The following is a 24,094-nucleotide window of genomic DNA, read 5'->3' as shown; positions in this document are numbered from 1 at the left end:
CCTACAGCCTCCTTTGGCCCCATCTTCCGGACACCTCCAGGAAATCCACGGCACCCTCAGACCAGAACCACAAGAGAAGGCAGGGCTAGGAAAGCACAGTTAGTAGAACACAAGCGGGGACAGGCCTGGAGGAAGCCCAGGAGGGGGAGCTCTTTCACACAAGAAAATCCAAAGGTGGAAATGAGGCACAAAAGTACCAGAATCTAAGAAATGACCAAAGGGGAAAATGAAAGAAATGCATCTCAAAAGGCAGGCTCAGAGGTGATTGCTTCTAAGGCACAAAAAGACAGAAGGAATATGAAGCAGCCCAGGATGATTTATTCCCAGGGCTAGAATCCCATGGAGTCACTCCTAGGGGCCCGACCAGGCACCACCTTCAGACTCATTCAGGACCACCTCCTGCATTCCATCTCTGATGCCCTGGGGCTCCTGGCTGCAAGGTTTCCTGAGTGTCAGGGGGACTAGGGCCACTTCTGGTTTCCCTGCAAAGCCCTAGGGCTTAAGGCATCCCCAGAAACCCTAAGTTCTGTTTTCCACCCTAGAAATCTGTCATCATGTCCTCAATATCCTTTCTGGGCCCTCCAGGGACATGGGCAGCAGCTGGAGAGTCCCGCAGGCCCCTTGAGCAGTAGTGTGATTGGCTGCTGGTTTGCACACTGGGGGAGAGCTGCCCAGCTACCAACCTACGGAAACATTCCAAGCAGATGAAAGAGTCTTCTGAGAGACACGAGCTTCAGCCACTGGGCCTGGGAGGTAGAGGTGGTGCCTGCAGCTCCCTGAGCTCTCTGTGGCCAGCCCAAGAGGAGCTAACAGCAGTGGAGAGGAGTCTGAGGAAGGACGCCTTCACCTTCACTTGGGGAAAAGGAAAGACCATACCCAGGAGAGTTGACATCGGGGTCCAAATAGCTATTTACTCCCAGACAATATGACAGATGCCCTGGTCTGCTGCAAGTGATCAGGAGTCTGGGAAACGCCAGACCAAGACGGGCGTGGCGGTAGAGGAGCCTGCAGGCTGTGCGGGCGGGGAGCACGCCTCGTCCTGCACCTCTCCTGCACGGCAGTCCTGCTCACGTGGCCGTCCCAGAGAAGGCCCAGGGCTTCAGCCTGGTAGCAAGGGCCAGAATAAAGAGGCAATGCTGCCCTCAGAGTGAGGCTGCAGCAACCAGAGAGATCCTGGGGCCAGCGTTCTTATACACGGGATGGCAGGCTAAACCCAGAAGGGCCCCTGAAGACTGCCGGCTCCAGCCGCTCACTCAGAAGAACAAAGCTGCCATCACGAGCATCACCAATGGCCACTTCAGAAGCCAAAAACACTAGATGGTACTTCGGAGAGGACTTTATAAAAAGTCTAGGGGCAGGTAAGCAACGCCACGTCCTGTTTGTTTGTTTGTTTTGGTGGGGGGAGGGGTGGAACTCAAGGGAAGAGAAGGACCCACGTTTGGTAGGGACACTGCCTACGGGGGCCCCAGGTCCCAATGATCTTCCAGATCCCCAGGCACAAGCACAGGACACTCGAGTGCCCAGGCTGTAGGTGCACCAGGCACAACCACCAAATGGAAGCAGCTTTCTCAGCTGTGGTGCTGAGGGAAGTCCTCAGGCCGAGCGTCCTGAAGGCCAGACAGGGTGGCAGTCAGGGCCGCGCGGGTGAGATGCACGCGAGACTCAGAGCCTGAATCCCCCCGGCCACCACCCCAAACCCACTCACCATCGGCAGCCGTGACTGCAGCATCTGGAGCTCGTCATAGCCATAAATCTGTGTGAGGACCAAAAAGGCTGTTAGATGCCCTGCCTTGACGGAGTCTAGCCGGAGAAACGCCCGGGGCCCGAGCGGCAGAGGTGGGCTCAGGGAAGGAGCAGCAGCAACCCGAGGCCCCCAGGTCCTGCCGGGGGCCGGCCCAGAGCCCCCCGTGCGCTCACCGGGTAGGCAGGAAGCAGTCCTCCGGGGCCCACGAGGTACTGGCTGTGCAGCAGGGGAGGCGCCCCCTGGGGCAGGCTGGGGGGCGCTTTGCCTGTGAAGGCAAACTCAAATGGAGTGAAGGGGCCACCACGAGGGCGAGGTTCCTCAGGTACTGTGGGCACGGCGGGTGTCGAGCCCGCTGTCACGGCGCCGTCCCAGACGACGCCACGGGCAAGAGGGGAGGGCAGCAGCCGAGAGAAACGGAAGCCATGCTAGGGGGCGGGGGAGACAGAGCACGTGCCACCACATCCAGGCTGTGTTACCAGAGGGGTCCGCGCCCTGCGGCACGAAACACCGCCACCCTCTCCTGAGGGCCGCACCGCCCGAGAGGGCCCGAGCAGCAGGGACCGCCTGCCCCTCAGAACAAAGCAGGCCGGGCAGCGCCAGGAGAGGCACAGCTGGGCCAAAGGCGGGCGAGCCGTTGCTACCGAACCACAGTGTGCTGGGCCCACACAGACCACCCAGGTCCGGCTGCCGGGCGGCCGCACCGAGAGCAGAAGGAGCCCACGAGAGCTGCTCCGTCATCTCAGCTCCAGCGACGAGCGAGGACAGAAGAGAATGGGGAGCTACGAGCACGAGGGCTGCCAGGAATCTGCCCAGGGGAGCGTGCCCCCCAGACGCTGATTTCAGCACCACCCAGAACCTGGCCCCCCACGTTAGCTCTGGAAGATCCGGCCTCAAGAGGTGAGTGGGACAAAGAGGACAAGCAAGTGGCGGCAGAGCCGGAGGGAGACTGAGCTTCCGACGGTCGTGGAACCCCCCCAGGCCTGCCCCCCTCGGCCTCCTCCCGGGAAGCGGAACGGCACCTTCGAGGGGCGGGGGAGCCGGAAAGGCCCCGGGGGTCACACACCTGAGGTCACCAAGGGCGTGGCCCTGGCACTGCTGCTGGGGGCACTCACAGCGGTACCGCCCAGGCAGAGGCTGCTGACCGTGTTCATGCTGCTCGGCAGGCTGAGCCCTGAGGACGCGGCACTCGAGGCACAGGTTGCTGCCGTGGAGAAGGCGGCTGAGGACTGGAGGGAAGGGGAGCTCTCCACGCCGGCATGCTGGCAAGACAAAAGCCAGGACACATGGATCTGGGGGCAAAGCACAGGAGTGCACAAGAAGCGGCCTGGCCTGTGTGCCCGCAGTCTCAGACGGACCAGTGTGCTCACCGTGGCCTCTCACACTGCAGCCAGATTAGGCCATCGGGACACAACTCATCGGCTGAGCTCTCAAGACCATTAAAATGGAGACTTACGACCAAGAGACCCTCCTAAAAAATCATTAACGTTGCTCAGGCTTTGGTAAGTGAAACAAAGCACAGACACAGATGAGCACAGAGCATCTCAACATGAGGTGAAAACCCACCTCACAGAAAAGCAAGGAGCCTCAGGAGAGTCGAGCCTGGGGCCACAAGCAGCCCAGCCCAAGTCAGAGCCTTCCTGGCTCCTCTGACCTTAAGTCACAGGTGGCCAAGAGAGGCCTTTGCTCCAGGATCTGGGGGCACTTTGTAGGTCACCAGGGACTACCCAGCAGGGCCCGGCCCGGCCCTATGCCTGCCCGACAAGAGCCACCGAGGAAAGAAGGGCAACGCCTAGCAGAAGGCTGTGAAGAGCCCGAGTGCCGAGGGTCCTGCCCAGCTGCTGGCGAGCAGGGCATCAGGACGGGCTTCAAGAGCTGCGGGGTGGGTGGAAGAGATACACCTGGCTGGGCAAAGCAAGGGTCAGAGAGGGAGGGAAAGGCTCTGTAAGGCTGAGGCCAGCCTCCAAATCAGAACTTGCGCACAACAAAGAAGCCGGGAAACTCCTGGAGGGGAAGCTGAAGAAGAGGACGGACCAGGAGAAAGGGGGCCACCACGTGCTCTGCTTTCCACGGCACAGACGGCGCCGTGCGGGTCCCAGCCCCGCGGGCAGCCCTGCCCACCCGAGCTCTAGTATCCAGAATCGGCTCAGCAAGTGAAGACCGCGAAAATTAGGGTCTCCTGGGGCTCCTCAGGATTCCCGCTCCTTCCGCCTAGATGGACAGACAGAACCAGGGACAGGAGAGCCCAGGGTAGGGCTGGGCCTGCCCAGCACCCACTCCACGGTCCCCTGTGTGGAGCCAAGGGCGCCCGCCACAGGACCAGGAACGGTTCTGACCACCGCACTGTGATGCTGGCACTGGCCGCACAACCTTTCAACTGCAGGACTAAAAAAAAAAAAGAACATTCCCAGATTGGGGAGTACGGGGAATCCACGGGAACTCCAGAGTCATCCAGCAAGCCTCTCCTGCCTTCAGTGGACCCTGACGGCGTTCCTGCATCTGCCCTCTCACCTCTCAAATCTGAGGGAGACAAGTTGCTGGCTCGCTCAGACCATCCGACGGGGCTGCCACTCAGTTCCTCAGATGGGCCCAGAAAAGCACAGCTGCACCAAACCTTCCACAGAACACGCAGGGCAGGAGAAAACACTAGATTTCCTTTACAGACAAGGTAGGAAAGACCTGGCTCTGATAGACTACGATATATCCGACTATTCAAAAATCAATTCATAAAATGACAAACCTAGGAAAAATATTTGCACTTCCCATCACAAAGGGCTACCTACTAAGTCTCCCAACTACAGAAATAAAGACCACAGACCTGACAGGAAAATGAAAAATGTAAACAGCTCACCCAAAAGGAAATTAATGGCTTTCCAATAATATAAAATAGATGTTCAAGCTCTTTCGATTAAACACTATACTGACAGGTCATTTTTCTATTAACACATTGGAAAAATACAAATATTTGGTAACATCATTTCAGGAGGTCATGGGGAAAGAGGACATTTCATTCTTTGCCAGTGAGATCTAAGTGGGTTAAAATCACTATGCAGAGCAATTTATATAAAATGACAAATGCCTAGCAATTCCACCTCCAGGGTTTACCCTCCAGACACAGATGCACACGTGAAACATGTGCAGAAGGTTATATACATCATTGTTTGTACAGGCACATCTTGTGTTCTTGTGCTTCTCAGATACTGCATTTCTTACAAAGTGAGGGTCTGAGGCAACCCTGGGTCAAGCAAGTCTATCGGCACCATTTTTCCAACAGCACTGGCTCACTTCCTCTCTCTGCATCACATTTTGGTAATTCTCACAATATTTCAAATCTTTTCATTATTATATTTACTATAATGATCAGTGACCTCTGATGTTACAAATGCAAAAAGATTACAACTTGCTCAAGGCTCAGGTGATGGCTAGCATTTTTAGCGAATAATATATTTTTTAATTAAGATATGTATGTTGTTTTTGTAGACATGTTATTGCACACCTTAACAGACTACAGTATAGTGTAAACAAAACTTATATGCACTAAGAAATCAAAAGATATATGACTCACTTTCCCACAATATTCCCACGGTGGTGGTCTATAACTGAACCCACAGTATTTCCAAGGTATCAAGACTGAAAATGGCCCTAAAGTTCCATCAGAGGAGGCCTGATTAAATAATGTAATGCAGCAGAGCTGTGAAAAAAAGAACAAAGAACTCTGATTCAACACAGAAACCTCCTGAAGATACACTGTTAAGTGAGGGAAAAAGATAAAGGACACTATGTAGAGAATACTCCCATTTATATTACAGGAAAAGAAAAAGGGTAAAAGGAAAACTACTAGGTATGCATTTTATGGGTTTATAAAAAACAAACTAGAGGATCAAGAAAATAGTAGGAAAAGGGGTACAACCAAGTAGAAAAGAGACAAAAACTTTTCAGTATATATCTTTTTATGTCTTTCGTTACTGAATCTGTGACGACGTTAGCAATTGTACGAGGCGATTCTGGCTGTGGCCATCGGGACTGTAAGATTTGGGGTTTCCTGCTAAGACACAGAGTGCAGCTAGCCCATGAGAGCAAGAGCTCTGGGCTCCAACACACAGTGCCCGGAACAGGAGGCCAGCTCTGCAGGGCTCACAAAGGGGACAGCTCAGGGCTCCCACTGGCCAAACAGGAGGCACTGGCTGGTGGGCAACTTACTCCAAGGGCAGAGATATTCACACCAATCTCTGCTATGAAGACAGTGATCTATGTGTTTTAAGACAAAGAATTATGTGTAAACTGATTTCGCTTGGGAAGCTAGAGTATGAAAGCCACGATGTTAGCCAGATCCTGATAAAGGCTAGGACTTGAACCTTTTCCATCGCTTCATTCTACAGCGAAAGATTTGACTTCTTCTTCAGAGGAAACAAATTTCTCCCAATTTCCTGACTCTCCCGTTCATCTGCACCCAAAACTTCCTTCCCCACTTGAGGAACCATCTACTTCCACCTCGTGGAAGCCTGCTGTCTCCCAGGAGAGGGACACTGTGTTCTCTCCAGGCACCTTTCCTTCCACGTGCCAGCCTCTCCGGCTTCTAGCACAACACCCGCCCGCTGCCCTGCCTCCTTGCCACGGCCCGGCCGTCAGCCCTCACCCCGCTCGGTCTAGACCGAGCCCTACCCCTGAGACCATGCTCCCAGCTCCGTAGCTCAGAAGCCGCACCTCAGCAACCACCATCTAGGTCACTCTTCAGCCCATCAGGACACTCGCCCACTTGTGCTTCCACTCTTGCCTCTCCACACCCACACTTCCTTCTTCAACAGCAACCTCCCCAAAGCCTCTGCCTCTGAGCTGGGGAAGATGGCCCGAGACGGCAAGAGTGACGTCTCCACGACCACCAGCAACCTGGAATACAGTTACACTGACTGGGCTGTCAGTCTCCAAGACACATAAGCTCCCTTTCCTGTCGAGCACTCTCCCTACAGTGGGCTTCACAGAGTAACAGAGCGCTCCCCAGGGACACTGCTCTTGATTAAAGTTGACTTTTAGTGGAGCCCACGCGGAAGTTAGCAACGGGTCTACTTTCCTCTAAAAAACCTGCAAAGACCTCAACATAAGAAGCCCCAGCAAATGAAACCAACCCTGCCAGGTAGAAAGGTCTCCTATCATGAACAGGGAGCTCAGTGAGTTCTTGGGAACAAATTCACCACCTGACAGCCCTGCCAATCATCTACCAGGTATGGAGGACCAATTCTTCCACGGGGACATGGACTTAGGAAGCAAGATGTCCTCCATGGTGCCTAGGAAATCATCTGTTCAAACCATGTACCTACATGGAGACATTACAGCCAAGCTATTAGAGTATTTCAGATATTTAAAATCCACAAACTAAAGCCCCACCTGCACATGACTAAGCTCCAAGCTGGCTAAGCAGGGTGCTGGGTGAGGCAGCAGGGCAAACACTTACCGTGTGTGACGTGCTGGTGGAGAGCACCGTGTGCGCGGAGGAGAGGCTGCTCTGGTGGCCGGAGAGGGAGCTGGAAGACAAGGCAGAGCCCCGCGTGTCCACCCCCCGGCACTCCACCCGAGGGACACACGCGTCCAGGAGGGCTGCACGCGAGCTTGCCCATCCCTTCACATCCTTCCTTCCGTGTGGCCCTGGAGCCCAGTCCAGGTGCTCTGTGGTTAGAAATGACCTAAAGGGTCACTCAGCATGAGGATCCGGGACATCCTGCCCTAGGAAAGCTACAGAGCCAGCTCAGGCAACTCTAACCATCTGCTCCGTAGACTGTAAATGCTAAGAACAGGATTGCACTAAGAACACTGCCGGCCCCAGAGACCCCATTAAATCTGTGTGTGAGGGAAGAAAGTTCCTATGTTCAACCCCACATGCCAGAGACAGAGCTTGAATTCCCATCAAATGCAGAATTCAAACCAAACGCTTTTGTTCCTCGCTACAGGAGGCAAGAGGAGAAGTCTACTCAGAAGATAGGGTAAGGACCAGACAAATCCCATTCTCCTGCACCCTGTTCTGATAACTTGATCTCTGACACCATGACAAGTGCGAGGCAGTGACCTGCTGAGAAACCCCCCAGCACTCTCACCCCACTTCACAGCAAGGGGCCCAGAATGCAGAGGAGGGACAAGGTTTGGGGCACCCTCCTGAGGGCTGAAGGAGAGTAGCAGCAACCCTTGGACCCACCCCATTCCCAGGGGACCCGGGGCTCTGTGACAGCAGGGGCATTACAGGCCAGCAAGGCTTTCACGCTCGGCGCTTGTGAGACACTACCCAGCCACCTACGCTGCGGCCTTACTGCAAAAGGCCAGGACGTCGTGCAGGGAGCAACAGTGGGTGCTGCTCATGGGAACAGCCATCTAGAAGGGCTCCAGGACTTCGCTGTGTGCCTCGGCCTCTCGGCCCGTATTTTCCACATACCTGCTAAGCTGAGAGAGGGGGCTGCTGGACAGGTCACCAGGCTGGGACAAGGAGGGCAGAGCGGCAGTGTGCTGGGGCGCAGAGGGCAGAAGCGGAGTGCAGGAGGTGGTGCTGGGCAGGGAGCCCACGGATGGGAGAGCGGAGGGAGGGTCTGTGGTCTTTGGAGCTGGAACAGATGAAGGAGCTGTAAGAAACAGATCTGTTTAGCGCCAGAACCAACCGTATCAGAAATATGCTCAATGTTTTGTGACACGTCAGGCTCAGTTGAGACACATACAAAGTTACACCCCTGGGGAAAATGCGCAAGCATGCCGCAGGCAGGCCCTTCTCTGTCTGCTGCGACTACGGAGAGGACTGTCAGAACACAGACCCCAGGTGAGGAGGGAAATGACATCTTTACCAGCGTACACGGCCCCTCTGGGGTGAGCATGCCCCTCCCAACTAAAGGGACCCGACCCTGAGCCACACCCAGAAGGGAAAGAGGCTCTAAGATTGACAAATACAGTTACAGCACGAGCACAGCAAGGGACAGTGAAAATCTGGTAGGCGAACCACCCAGGGGTTAGGTCTGCTTCTATCAAATCAGGCTGACTTTGTGAAAGGTCATAGGCAGTTTAGGGCAGGAAGGGGTTGAGAGCCCAGGGTACATATACTGTGGAGAGCTACACAGGCCTAAAATCTGCAGAAGACACCCCTGCTGTCCACACCTACTTTCAAAAGCGCAGTGAGCACTTCCTTCGCATGTGCTTGAACAGAACAGACCTCAGAGCACACAAACGCACGTGTTAGGCTTTCAGAAGAGCATGAATGCGATCAATCCTAGCTGCAGAAAAGACTCAGTTTTAGTGCCATCCACACATACAACTCAGATATGTGCTTGGAAATAAAGCATCATTGTCTTTTCCAGTTAGGAGGAGGCAGCACCTTTCCTCAGGAGGCCCTGGGAGTCCAGGGGACACACACTAGTCTCTAACTGGAGGCCAGCTCGAAAACCAGAACAGGCAGCAACAGGGCAACACAGCACAGTCAGTTCTTAAGAGTGGTCTTCACACCCCTGAGGCTTGCTTTTTACTGACAGTCCTTCCCAAATGACACCTGTTCTTACAGAAACTAGATAAACACACCATAGATGTCCCTGGCCCCAAACTCACCTCCCTGAGTGTCGGATCACATTAATGACAGGTTCACAGAAAGCCTCTCAAAGAACATGTGTTTGTATGAATTTGAGTGTGTATGTGTGTGTGTGTGTGTGTGTGTGTGTGTGTGTGACAGAGAGAGAAAGAAAGAGAGAGAGAGGGAGAGAGAGAGAGACGGTTGGAGAAGAGAGCACAGGAGATAAAAACCTATCTAAAACGTGCACTATGTTTTACGGACATTTCACATCTCATTATCTCACTTAAAATCTCCAGTACACCTCTATGTGCTCTCGACCCCATGCCTGGACAAAAGAAACTTTCCACCACGGCTTGTGGAATTCACATTTCCTGTGACATCCAATGTTCTCAGAGCTAACCACGTTATCTGTTGCTCTGGCGGCCCAGAAACACCAAACCCAACTCTGGGTAAATCACATGTGTCATTTCAATTCCAACTGAGGCCCACTCCTGGTCTGGCAAAATCCCACGGCCACTCTCCAAAAATTCCTAAATAAAGAGGGTCTTTTTGACTTCCATACCGATAGTGGATACCCATTTGCTTTACTGAATGATGAATGAAAATCAGTTTCATTTTAGATTATGATCATAACCATAGATAAATTAGCTAAGAACAAAGGAAACAACTAACGGGGATTCACCTACACTATCTCCAGTGATCACTGAGCTGTGCTGGATGTGGAGGGCCCCCTCCTTTTCTCCCAAGTGATTATAGTGAGCAACATTTTATCTCTCTTCCTCACAATGTCTTTCCTGAACTAGCACGCCAATTTCTGCTCTAAATGTCTTCACATTATTGAAGTGAGAGCCCTCTGAGCATCCTGGAACCTGGGCCTCTGAGCAAAGCATCTTTTAAATCCAGCCTACACTCTACACTTGGGGGTGCAGTCTGACAAGGGCAGAATAATACAATACCTCCTTCTTGCTGTGGATATAGCATTTCTAATAATACCATCAGCTACCACCTGGTCACGGGGAATCTCTAGCTAAACTCTAAACCCAAAGAAATGATGCCAAAGATGGATCAGACATAGCTCTCAGAAAAAATGTAAAAGGACTATTTTTGCAGAATTAGCCCTTGGCCAATCGTTTTCCCATCACATTAGCTACGCTTTTTCAGTCTGTGGTTTCCACCAGCCACGACAAGAATAGTTAGCTCATATACTTACTGTCTACTGTCTGCTGACTTCGACTACCACCATGTCCATTCTATAAGAAAGAGAAAAGAAAGTAAGTAAACCCGCAAAATCAAATGACAACCTAGATGACTTTCTATTGGGATTTAGCCACAAACATATGAAGCATTATGAATTAAGCAAAGAACTATGGCCTATTTTGTTTTGTTTCTTAATAAAAGGAGAGGAAATACAACAAATTCTTAATAAATCTCAACAAGCTGACTTTTTTTTAAAAACAAACTGGGTATTTAAGGAAGTAACAAGGATAAAACATAAGACCAAAAGCACAGGAAGCAATGAAACAGTCCTAAAAATTATTAAGCCGCAGGAAGGACTTAGGAATTCTCATTATATTGAAATCACCACAAGCCTTTCTGCCTCAAGCACATTCTGTCTCCTGAGTACCCCCCATACAAGAAAGAAAATGTTTCCAAATTATAACAGAGATAACTTTCATACAAGGAATTAACATATTTTATATTATTAACAAAATGGTTCTCAGAGAAAGACGTTACTTTGAAACACGTTTTTTTCTGAACTGGGTGGGGAAAGAGTGAGTTAGGACTGTGTGGTAGTCGGTCCCAAAAAGAACAGAATCTGAAAACAACTGGTTTGAGTTAAGCATAAAGCACTTCACCGAAACCTTCTCCCAGAAGGAGGCATCCTCACAAGGAAAACTTTACTTCCACAGACTGGGTGGGGAGACCCGGCAAAGAGTGATTGACAGTGGAACCTACAGGGCTCAGACACTGGTCCTGGATGGGAGAAGGAAGCTGAGGAAATGACCTTCTCACAAATGTCAAAACTACTAAAGAAAAAGACAAAGCTTATAGCTTTCGACTCTGCCTTAACCAAAATCCAGTACAATTTCTGCTCATAAAATCTTATTTACAACACATTTTAGCTTAAAACAATGAGATTATTTACAAGAAATGTAGACAATGAAACAGAACTGCTAGGGAAAAACAAAACAAGAGTTAAAAGACTAAAGTCAGAGAAAGGGAAACACCAATATACAAAGATAGGTGGAGAGCAATCAAAGTTCTACTCTTTTGCCTCCCTCTCAACAGGGCTTCACTATTCAGTAAATACATACACATGACATCAAGCATGTGCAGCTGAGACAGCACAAACCCTGACATACAAAGTCTTCTCAAAACTACACCAGACAAAAAAAACAGAAAAGGGGAACGAAACAGCTGCCATCATACCTTAGGAACACTTCATCCCACCTAGAAAATCATTTTTTTAATTTATTTGGCTGTGCCGGGTCTTAGTTGTCGGCATGCGGTATCTTAGTTGCAAGCATGTGGGATCTAGTTCCCTGACCAGGGATTGAACCTGGGCCCCCTACATTGGCAGCGTGGAGTCTTAGCCACTGGACCACCAGGGAAGTCCCTAGAAAATCATTTTTAAATACAAACAATGGAACAAGGTCCTACTGTATAGCACAAGGAACTATATTCAGTTATCTTGTATATTCTCATAGCGGTGGCTTCTACTGTTGTGGAGCACGGGCTCTAGGTGCACGTGGGCTTCAGAAGCTGTGGCACACAGGCTCAGTAGTTGTGGCTCGTGGGCTCTAGAGTGCAGGCTCAGTAGTTGTGGCGCATGGGCTTAGCTGCTCCGCGGCATGTGGGATCTTCCCGGACCAGGGCTCGAACCCGTGTCCCCGGCATTGGCAGGCAGATTCTCAACCACTGTGCCACCAGGGAAGCCCGGGAACAGAATATTCTGCAATAATGGAAATACTGTCTGTGTGTGCTTGGTCTTATATTGTAGTGACTAACCATATCTAGACAGTGAGCATTAAAATGTGGTGCGTCTAAGAAACAACTTTTAATTGTGTATTTAATTTAAATAAACTATTACATGTAGCTAGTGGTTGCCATGTCGGAAATCACAAAAATAAACTTCTTAAAGAAGATGTATGAAGAATACACAGCTTTTTAAAAATATGTAAACCAAGAAAGGCAAATACAGGTGGAAAATGAGAGCAACAAAATTCTGCACGGTAGAAAGCAGATGCCAGAGAGTAACTCTGACTTAGCTGACCCAGTAAAGCCAAATCGTAAGCAACTAGTAGGGAAAACCAGAAAACCACTCAACTTACATCAAAGAACCACACCAAGCAACTCAGTACTTATATATATCACATAACTTTGGAAGTGGGTGTGGCGGTAGGGCTAAAAATAGGAGAAATGTTTTAAACTCTGTACAGCAGGGTGAATGCCCCCTTCCACCTTCTCCCACAGGCTCTAAACTTCATCAAGAGGGTAACACACGGCAAGGAGTACTATTAAAAAAAAACACAGATTAAGACAATGCAGACAAAACAAATTATTCCAACGGCAGCCTTCTATCTGCACTAGGCTCTTAAGACACTAACAGACAGGTATAGGCCCTACAGGGAAGAGACTAGAAGAACAGTCCCTGGAGAATCCAAACAAACTCAACAGAAAAGGCCCACAGGGGCTGACGAAGGAACTCCCCACCCCTAGAGAAATGGCCACCCACAATGTCCCTCATGAAAGCCCACATCCAACAACCTACCGCCACAGGCAGTTAACCTTTTAGTGTCAAGTGGGCGGCCTGGAATCACCAGACATTTGAGGAAAACATCTAACATGAAAGATGGAAAAGGAAGGGAGGAAAAAACTCTTAAGTTGATACGTATAAATATTTCCTCAGAATCTTAGAAGGAAACCTAAGAAAAGACAACGTACTCAAATTTCTGCTATGCTAATTCAATTGTTCTTATTATTTTCATGTTCTCATCCACTCTTTAAAGTAGCTCTCGCTGTAATGCTTCAATGTCTTTGCCTTACAGGAAGTGAAATATTACAGACTATAGTCCCTGCTTACCCCATCCAAGCCACTCTGAACAACTCAGGGTATATATATCCTTACACTATCCTTATACCAAGTGTCTGGGTCCATTCACACAGTCCTTGTGCAAGGGTGCTTGAAACACAGGTTTCAAACGAGATGGCCACTAATGGCAAATCCAACAAACTATACGGATTCTACTTAAAAGGTTAGCCATTTCTAAAAGGAAATCGTAGCCAAAAAGCTTGATTTGCCAACTACACACTGAGCTCCAAATAGGATTTCCTATGAGGAGAAACCGGAAACACCACTAACCGTGATGGTTCCTGGAGCTGACTCCGATGGACTCACAGAGCTTTGGTATGCGCTCCTGTCGTGCACAGAACTCTGGTCGTAGGAGGAAGACGTTGTTACGGGACTAGTGGAGCTCAGCGATGAGCTTGTCAGACTGGAGGAGGTAATGACTGAAGTTGTGTGGGTGGAGTTCTGCCCTGCACCGGTCACTGCTAGGGAGGTATTCAAAGAGTCACTACAAAGAATAAAAGACATGAGACATAAATTTGTGCCACTTTACAGGTTTTCATGAAGTAGAGTGATTTCATCTCTTTATTGTCATATTCTAAGTTAAATAAACATACCTGTAACTACAAACTTATACTTGGTAGTGTATATATGTCAATGCCACTCTCTCACTTCGTCCCAGCTTCTTACCTGTGCCCCTCTCCGGGTCCTCAAGTCCATTCTCTACATCTGTGTCTTTATTCCTGTCCTGCCCCTCGGTTCTGAAGAACGTTTGTAGATTTTTTGATGATGGCCATTCTGATCAGTGTGAAGTGATACCTCATTGTGGTTTTGATTTGCACTTCTCTAATGATTAGTGATGTTGAGCATCCGTTCATGTGTTTGTTGGCAATCTGTATATCTTCTTTAGAGGAATGTCTATTTAGGTCTTCCACCCATTTTTGGATTGGGTTGTTTTTTTGACATTGAGCTGCATGAGCTGCTTGTATATTTTGGAGATTAATCCTTTGTCAGTTGCTTCGTTTGCGAATATTTTTTCCCATTCTGAGGGTTGTCTTTTCGTCTTGTTTATGGTTTCCTTTGTTGTGCAAAAGCTTTTAAGTTTCATTAGGTCCCATGTGTTTATTTTTGTTTATATTTCCATTTCTCTAGGAGGTGGGTCAAAAAGGATCTTGCTGTGATTTATGTCCGAGTGTTCTGCCTATGTTTTCCTCTAAGAGTTTTATAGTGTCTGGCCTTACATTTAGGTCTTTAATCCATTTTGAGTTTATTTTTGTGTATGGTGTTAGGGAGTGTTCTAATTTCATCCTTTTACAGGTAGCTGTCCAGTTTTCCCAGCACCACTTATTGAAGGGGCTGTCTTTTCTCCATTGTATATTCTTGCCTCCTCTGTCAAAGATAAGGTGACCATATGTGCGTGGGTTTATCTCTGGGCTTTCTACCCTGTTCCACTGATCTATATTTCTATTTTTGTGCCAGTACCATACTGTCTTCATTACTGTAGATTTGTAGTATAGTCTAAAGTCAGGGAGCCTGATTCCTCCAGCTCCGTTTTTCCTTCTCAAGATTGCTTTGGGGGGCTTCCCTGGTGGCGCAGTGGTTGGGAATCCGCCTGTCAATGAAGGGGACATGGGTTCAAGCCCTGGTCCGGGAAGATCCCACATGCCACAGAGCAACTAAGCCCGTGCACCAGAACTACTGAGCCTGCGCTCTAAAGCCTGTGAGCCACAACTACTGAGCCCACATGCCACAACTACTGAAGCCTGCACGCCTAGAGCCCGTGCTCTGTGACAGGAGAGGCCGCTGCAATGAGAAGCCTGTGCATTGCAATGAAGAGTAGCCCCCGTTCATCGCAACTAGAGAAAGCCCGCACTCAGGAACGAAGACCCAATGCAGCCAAAAATAAATAAATAAATTTATTTAAAAAAAAAAAAAAAAGATTGCTTTGGCTATTCAGGGTCTTTTGCATTTCCATAAACATTGTAAAATTTTTTATTCTAGTTCTAAGAAAAATGCCACTGGTAGCTTGATAGGGATTGCACTGAATCTGTAGATTGCTTTGGGTAGTATAGTCATTTTCACAATGTTGATTCTTCTAATCCAAGAACATGGTATATCTCTCCATCTGTTTATATCGTCTTTAATTTCTTTCATCATTATCTTACAGTTTTCTGCATACAGGTCTTTTGTCTCCTCAGGAAGGTTTATTCCTAGGTATTTTATTCTTTTTGTTGCAATGGTAAATGGGGTTGTTTCCTTAATTTCTCTTCCAGATTTTTCATCGTTAGTGTATAGGAATGCAAGAGACTTCTGTGCATTAATTTTGTATCCTGTTACTTTACCAAATTCATTGATTAGCTCTAGTAGTTTTCTGGTGCCATCTTTAGGATTCTCAGGTGTAGTATCATGTCATCTGCAAACAGTGACAGTTTTACTTCTTCTTTTCTGATTTGGAATCCTTTTATTTTTCTTCTCTGACTGCTGTGACTAAAACTTCCAAAACTATGTTGAATAACAGCAGTGAGAGTGGGCAACCTTGTCTTGTTCCTGATCTTAGAGGATATGGTTTCAGTTTTTCACCATTGAGAACGATGTTGGCTGTAGGTTTGTCATATATGGCCTTTATTACGTTGAGGTAGGTTACCTCTATGCCCACTTTCTGGACAGTTTTTATCATAAATGGGAGTTGAATTTTGTCAAAAGCTTTTTCTGCATCTATTGAGATGATCATATGGTTTTTTTTTTAATTAATTTATTTATTATTTATGGGTGCGTTGGGTCTTCGTTTCTGTGCGAGGGCCTTCTCCAGCTGCGGCAAGCGGGGGCCACTCCTCATCGCGGTGCGCGGGCCTCTCACTATCGCGGCCTCTCTTGTTGCGGAGCACAGGCTCCAGACGCGCAGGCTCAGTAACTGTGGCTCACGGGCCCAGCCGCTCCGCGGCAAAGGGGACCCTCCCAGACTGGGGCCCGAACCTGTGTCCCCTGCATTGGCAGGCAGACCCCCAACCACTGCGCCACCAGGGAAGCCCGATCATATGGTTTTTATCCTTCAGTTTGTTAATATGGTGTATCACAGTGATTGATTTGCATATACTGAAGAATCCTTGCATTCCTAGGATAAACCCCACCTGATCATGGTGTATGATCCTTTTAATGTGCTATTGGATTCTGTTTGCTGGTATTTTGTTGAGGATTTTTGCAGCTATGTTCATCAGTGATATTGGTCTGTAGTTTTCTTTTTTTGTGACATCTTTGTCTGGTTTTGGTATCAGGGTGATGGTGGCCTTATAGAATGAGTTTGGGAGTGTCCCTCCCTCTGCTATATTTTGGAAAAGTTTGAGAAGGTTAGGTGTTAGCTCTTCTCTAAATGTTTGATAGAATTCACCTGTGAAGCCATCTGGTCCTGTGCTTTTGTTTGTTGGAAGATTTTTAATCACAGTTACTACTGCATTATTTAAATGATGCAACTGAAGATTCAAAAGAACCACCCCTCCCCCCTCCCAAATTAGACCCACCTAATTTAATTGACAGGCAGGGTGACATCTTTAAGAATCCTTAAGAATCTTTAAGGAATCCAGATATTGTGAATCCATCCTTAGAAAAGGGAACTCAAGCAATTATCATATTTTGGTTCTAGAAAGTAAAATATTTAATGAAATAGAATCTAAAATCTGGGATTCTCTATTTATAAAATATTCCACTGAAAGAAAATAAGTGTTGACAAAGATGTATAGAAACTGCATCCCTCATAGACTACTGGTAGGAATGTAAATGCTGCAGCCTCTGTGGGATAAGTTTGACAGTTCCTCAAGTGGTTAAATATGAGAGTTACCATATGATCCAGCAATTCCTAGGTATATATCCAAAAGAAATGAAAGCACACAAAATTTTTAACTGAATTTTCACAGCAGCACGATTTATAATAGCCAAAGAGTGGATGCAACCAAATGTCCATAAACTAATGAATGAATAAACAAAATGTGACGTATCTGCAAAATGAAATATTATTTGGAAACAAAATGCATACACAGTATAACATGGATGACCCTTGTTAAGTGAAAGAAGTCAGATACAAAAGGCCACTTATTGCATTTTTCTAGTTATGTGCAGTGTCCAGAACAGGCAAATTCAGAGACAGATTACTGGTTTCCAGGGGATGGGGGAGGGGGGAAATTGGGAGTGACTGCTAACAGGCACAGGATTTCTTTTTAGGGTGATGGAAGAAATGTTCTGTAATTAGATACTGGTGATGACGGCACAAACCCATCACTACAGGGTGTCTTTTCTCCACCAGGTGATTTCTTAGGCTCTATTTTGCTTTACTTTGCAAAGGGCTTAATTCAGTCAGAACCGGAGAGAGAAGTGGCAAGTTGCATACCTTAAAGATTTCGGATACAAGCTAATGGGAATCTGGCTACTATTTTCACTGCTTGCAGCTGATCCAAATTCAGAGAGAGATGGTTCTGATCCAAATTCCAAGGCGCCAAACTGGACATTTAATCCTGTGACATCTGCTGAACCAGGCATTTCCACTGCAGAAGCTGGGATCTGAAAAAGCAAAACCATGATGTCAGCAACAGAGGTCAGAGATTCCAAGTCCCAAAGGCCTACAAAGCTAACAAGCACTGGGTTCCCAGGGCACTGTGGGCAGGCCTGAGGAACAAGGAGTGAAAGGCTGCAAGGAAGGAAAAAGGAAGATGATTTTTTTTTTTAAAGAGAGAGAAAGGAACAAAGAAAAATTTAAAAGTTAACAGCTCTATGTAAAAGAATGAAGTTAGAACACTCCCTAACACCATACACAAAAAAAAACTCAAAATGGATTAGAGACCTAAATGTAAGACCGGACACTATAAAACTCTTAGAGGAAAACATAGGAAGAACACTCTTTGACATAAATCACAGCAAGATCTTTTTTGATCCACCTCCTAGAGTAATGGAAATAAAAGCAAAAATAAACAAATGGGACCTAATGAAACTTCAAAGCTTTTGCACAGCAAAGGAAACCATAAACAAGACGAAAAGACAACCCTCAGAATGGGAGAAAATATTTGCAAACGAATCAACGGACAAAGAATTAATCTCCAAAATATATAAACAGCTCATGCAGCTCAATATTAAAGAAACAAACAACCCAATCCAAAAATGGGCAGAAGACCTAAATAGACATTTCTCCTAAGAAGACATACAGATGGCCACGAAGCACATGAAAAGATGCTCACATCACTAATTATTAGAGAAATGCAAATCAAAACTACAATGAGGTATCACCTCACACCAGTTAGAATGGGCATCATCAGAAAATCTACAAACAACAAATGCTGGAGAGGGTGTGGAGAAAAGGGAACCCTCTTGCATTGTTGGTGGGAATGTAAATTGATACAGCCACTATGGAGAACAGTATGGAGGTTTCTTAAAGAACTAAAAATAGAATTACCATATGACCCAGCAATCCCACTACTGGGCATATACCCAGAGAAAACCATAATTCAAAAAGACACATGCACCCCAATGTTCATTGCAGCACTATTTACAATAGCCAGGTCATGGAAGCAACCTAAATGCCCATCGACAGACGAATGGATAAAGAAGTTGTGGTACATATATACAATGGAATATTACTCAGCCATAAAAAGGAATGAAATTGAGTCATTTGTTGAGACGTGGATGGATCTAGAGACTGTCATACAGAGTGAAGTAAGTCAGCAAGAGAAAAACAAATATCGTATATTAACGCATATATGTGGAATCTAGAAAAATGGTACAGATGAACCGGGTTGCAGGGCAGAAGTTGAGACACAGATGTAGAGAACAAACGTATGGACACCAGGGGGGAAACTGCGGTGGGGTGGGGATGGTGGTGTGCTGAATTGGGCGATTGGGATTGACATGTATACAGTGATGTGTATAAAATTGGTGACTGATTAAAAAAAAAAAAAAGTTAACAGGAGAATGGTCAGTGCCACCAACTGCTCCTTTGAGCAAAGAGAGGGGGTAGGATTGTGGTGAAGTATGAGTGAAGAAGAGGGGCCTCTAATGAAAGCATTACCTGGTCAACGAACCACTCATCCTCTGTCTACAGAACACAGCTAAATACGTAAGAACAGCAGGTCCTCTGAGTTAAATACACAAGACCATCAGATTTCCTGAGCCAGACCTGTAATTTGAATGGACAGTCCCTGTCTCTTAGCACAAACCCATTCCCTCTGTATTAGCCCAGTTGCTCAGAAATGACCGAGTCCTCATAAAGCAGTAAACTATGTACTTGAAACTACCACAGGAACTAAGTGTCAAAATACGTCCATCTTTGGGACCGTGACTTCACGACGGAAGACCCACCTTAGAAGCTGGAGGTATTCGCCGCTTAGGGAGTTTGATGTGTTTAGGCTGTGGCTGGTGAGCAGACACGGCGATGTTTTCGACAGTCACGCTGGGAAGCTGCAGAAGTTTGTTCACAGTGGAGGTACTGCTGTCTCTGGGTGCTGACTCTCGGAGTTTCACCTGGGAAGGAAAGGACTCCAACCCAGGAGGAGGAACAGTGACTGCCTGAGTCTGCTGCTGCTGTCGTTGGCTCAGCTGGCTAAGAACAGGGGATGGCTCAGGCTGAGATTTGAAGTCTAAGAAGGCGGGGGGGTGGGGGGCAACAATCAATCATTTAGGCACATGAGCTCACAGCTCCCTCTTCCACCATCACTGATGCTGAAGGGTTGCTGTCATCACTAGTTTCTCCCAACCATCTTCTAGCTGAATCCCGAATGTGGTGTGTGCGTGTGTCTATAATGTTTAACAACCTGGTATATGATAGATTGAAAAGAACACCTGAATGGGTTTGTAGCTAATGTCTTATGCAGAGAGGAGATTCAGTTTATGCTAAAGCATATGGGGTGGGGAATAGGTATCTTGTATTAACTTCTGAAAACTATTTTATTGATTTTTTTTCAGTAAGTAACGTGTGATATTACAAAATCTAAAAGGTACAAAAATACATATGAATGTGATATGTATACAAATCACCCTTCCACCCCATCCCCAAATTTGATCCACAGAAGCAGACACAGTACCCAGTTTCTTGAATATCTTCAGATATACTGTTTCAGTATATATACATAGAGACACACACACACACACACACACACACACACACACATATATATCTTGCTTCCTCGCAAACCATTTAGTTTTCAGAGACTGTTCCACATTAATGTATAAAGAGCTACTTCATTTTTATGATTACAAAGTAATCCATCGTACATAGATACTGATTTTTAAAACCAGTACTATATTAATAAACTTTTAGGTTTTCCAATCTCTTGCTAGGAAAAACAATGCTGCAATGAATATATTTTTTACGTAAGACATTTTGGTCAAGAGCAAGTATATCTGTAGGATCAATTGCTAAAATACAATTGCTGGTTCAAAGAGTGACTATATTTTAAATTTTGACAAACACTTCAAAATTCCTATCCATAGACAGAACACAAACTTTTTAACATACTGTAAAACCACACTTTTATCCTTCCTAGTTCGATTGGTGGAAAAATGGCAGAAAAGACACAAATTAAAATGATATAAGTTTCGGGACTTCCCTGGTAGCTCAGTGGTTAAGAATCCACCTGCCAGTGCAGGGGACATGGGTTCGAGCCCTGGTCCAGGAAGAACCCACATGCCGCGGAACAACTAAGCCCGTGCGCCACAACTACTGAGCCCGCGTGCCTAGAACCCGTGCTCCACAACAAGAGAAGCCACCGCAATGAGAAGCCCATGCACCACAACAAAGAGCAGACCCCACTCACCGCAACTAGAGAAAACCCGCGCACAGCAATGAAGACCCAACACAGCCAAAAATAAATAAATTTTTTAAAAAAATGATATAAGTTTGGCTAAAAATCATTGCATACACTTAAGTTTTCTTTGCCTATGAACTCTGTCCATACCCTCTCTTGACCATTTTTTTACTTCGTTGTTGGTCTCCTTGATTTTTGGTTAGTTTTTATATTAAGGAAGTTAGCCCTTTGCCTATGATACAAATTTTTTTTCCATAGGCTGTCCTCCCTTTTCATTTGGTTATGGTGTTTCCTATCATACCTAGAAAGGTCTACCTCACACAGAGTATATCAAAATCTTCCCATGTTTTTCTCTATTATTGTTCTAGATTCATTATGTATGTTTGGGTATTTCACTCATTTGGCACTTTGCTGAAGAGTGGGAGTTAGGGATCCAACTTCATTTTCCAGCCAGTTACCAAACAGAATTAAACCATCTTTCCACCACTGAGTTGAAATGCTACCTCTGTCATATAGGATAGAGGTTGGCGATCCTTTTCTGTAAAGGACCAGACAGTAAATATTTTAGGTTCTGAAGGCCATCTGTTATCAAATTCTCAACTCTGCCTTTGTAGATTCAAAGTAGTTATAGGAAAAACATAAATGAATGGCTGTGGCTGTGTTCCTATAAAAGTGTACTTACACAAACAGGTGGCAAATCCAGTTGAAGGTTTGCCATCCCATGACTTAGTATATTTCCATCATAGATGAATCTATTTTTGGCTTGATATTAGAGGCATGTACAAAGAAGACATGACTTTAAAGAATACCGGAATAGCACGCTCAAATCTAAAAACTCACACCACTTATCCGTTAAGTGTGCAGAAAAAAGTTAACATACATAAGAGGCCTATAGCTGCCATCAGAAATGCCAGCTTGCAGATGGGCTCTCAGCTTCTGTCTGGGAACAGGGAATTTTGGTATGTTCTAGACAAAGGATGCCTACACTCTTACTGATAAAAGGGATTCTCTACGCCTCAATTATTTGTACAATTTGGTTTATGTTGAATACTTGCTTTCCTTCTGGGATTCTACAATTTTGGTTTGTACTAGGTAGAGGGTGCCCATGTAACCAGTCCCCCAGTAAAAACCTTGGGCACTGAATCTTTAGTGAATTTCTTGGTAGACATGACTTCAAACCTAGAGTAGTCTCAGGTACTTCCATAACAGTAAACCATTTCATTCAGCAGAGAAATGTGCTTCCATGTCTCTCAATACACCCTAAACATAAACCAGACAGCTGACCCATGGTTAAAGTAACCGCCTGCTATTGTGGCGTATGTGTTTTGGTCGGAAATGGTGGTTTAATGTCACAAAGTCTATGGGAGTACAGCTTAGAAAACATCCAACTTACACATGATGCCTTTAAATTATAAACCACAGACATTAAGGCTGGACCAAATCATGGTGGATACACGCATGTGTTAGAATCAGAAAGCAACCAGAGGATGTGATTTAAAGTGTTGTCCACATTCCACCTTCTTATTCTAATAAAGCTCAAAAAATCTGTCTAGGCATTTATTCAAAGTGTTGTTTCCTTATATTTGCATGACTATTCCCATGCTTTTGCACATCTCTTCAAGGTATGTACTTACTACTACTACTAATATTAACAAATAAATGCAGGTATTTATACAATGCCAAGCTGACTGATTTAACTCAGCAACTCTGCAGAAGGTCTACTAAAAAAGAAATACGTCTGGTCAAATCCACATTAGTGTCCAAAAGTCAACCTGCTCTGCTAAGGTTCGGCATGTCCTCACTAGGGGCAAACCACCACACTTACCAAAATGCACACTTACCAAAATGACTAAGGACTGAGGACTGGGATGCTGAGGGCTTGAGGTCCCAAGAAGAAGCGGTTGTGGGAGGACTTGTATTATTCTGCTGTGAACTTGGGGTGGTGGTAAACTGGCCCAAACTCGGAGCTTCCAACTGGTCCAAAATCTGGGAGCTGGTGATGTTTGCCACTTTGGAAGGTGCAAGCTCTCCAAATCCTGAACCAAGGACGGATGACTTTAAAGGGAAAGAAAAGCAAAAGTCCTCAGCAATACAGAATTTCTACAACAGGCTCTAAAACACGCCATGTATTTTCACAAGGATTTTAAAAATTATAACCTAAAATATTCTGAATTACTAAGAATCATCTGAGTAAATACTACATGAAAACATTACTATGCAACAAGATCTGACTACATAATCCAACAGTCCTTCCTGATTCTGATATCAGAGGTTAGAGGGGGGCTTCCCTGGTGGCGCAGTGGTTAAGAATCCGCCTGCCAATGCAGGGGACACAGGTTCAATCCCTGGTCCGGGAATATCCCACATGCTGTGGAGCAACTAAGCCTGTGAGCCACAACTACTGAGCCCACGTGCCACAACTACTGAAGCCCGTGCACCTAGAGCCCGTGCACCGCAACAAGAAAAGGCCACGCACCGCAACGAAGAGTAACCCCCACTCGCCGCTACTAGAGAAAGCCTGTGCGCAGCAACGAAGACCCAACGCAGCCAAAAATAAATAAATAAATAAATAAATAATTTTTTTAAAAAAAGAGGTTAGAGGGAAGGGGGATATTTTCCCTAGATTTTAAGAAATTGATTTTTATTTAAAAAGTGATGTCACAAGTTCACAAACACAATACTACTTTTTTTAAAGTAAAGAGAAATACCATGAATAAAATGACAGAGACAAGCCTGAAAAACAAAATACAGTCTTTAACTTTTTTATGTTTTTAATAGGTTTAGCCACAGAGAGATCAGCCATCAGGTCATCCTGCAAGATTAGATGCAGGTCGCAGTACTTACCTAAAAAGTTCGTCCAAAATCAGATATGAATTAAACAGATGGTATCTCTGTATTGAGCAGATTCCCTGGACACTGCTGTGTTTATTTCAAGGTGTTTAGATGACTAACTACACCAAATATGCTCCCAA

The 24,094-nt window shown here is 46.2% G+C and overlaps 1 protein-coding gene across 19 annotated transcripts in view; it reads right to left on the bottom strand.

Moving 5' to 3' along the window:
* The window catches only part of UBAP2 (ubiquitin associated protein 2), a 124,976-nt gene that overhangs the window by 3,230 nt on the left and 97,652 nt on the right, over positions 1-24,094 (bottom strand). For 9 of the 19 annotated variants that reach the window (XM_082402408.1, XM_082402410.1, XM_082402409.1 and 6 more), the window contains 11 exons: positions 22,964-23,177; positions 19,678-19,955; positions 17,720-17,889; positions 13,636-13,849; positions 10,483-10,522; positions 8,160-8,343; positions 7,191-7,260; positions 5,307-5,432; positions 2,808-3,033; positions 1,918-2,009; positions 1,706-1,753 (listed from right to left, as the gene is read on the bottom strand). In XM_082402408.1, coding sequence (XP_082258534.1) covers positions 1,706-1,753; positions 1,918-2,009; positions 2,808-3,033; positions 5,307-5,432; positions 7,191-7,260; positions 8,160-8,343; positions 10,483-10,522; positions 13,636-13,849; positions 17,720-17,889; positions 19,678-19,955; positions 22,964-23,177 — 1,662 coding nt within the window. The remainder of the gene's footprint in view (positions 1-1,705; positions 1,754-1,917; positions 2,010-2,807; positions 3,034-5,306; positions 5,433-7,190; positions 7,261-8,159; positions 8,344-10,482; positions 10,523-13,635; positions 13,850-17,719; positions 17,890-19,677; positions 19,956-22,963; positions 23,178-24,094) is intronic. The other 10 variants (XM_082402401.1, XM_082402396.1, XM_082402397.1 and 7 more) reach the window with 6 other exon arrangements.

Source organism: Balaenoptera borealis, assembly GCF_965194805.1.
Source record: "Balaenoptera borealis genome assembly, chromosome: 8".
NCBI lineage: Eukaryota > Metazoa > Chordata > Mammalia > Artiodactyla > Balaenopteridae > Balaenoptera > Balaenoptera borealis.
The sequence above is the reverse complement of the archived record's forward strand: the minus strand, read 5'-3'. Positions and strand labels throughout refer to the sequence as shown.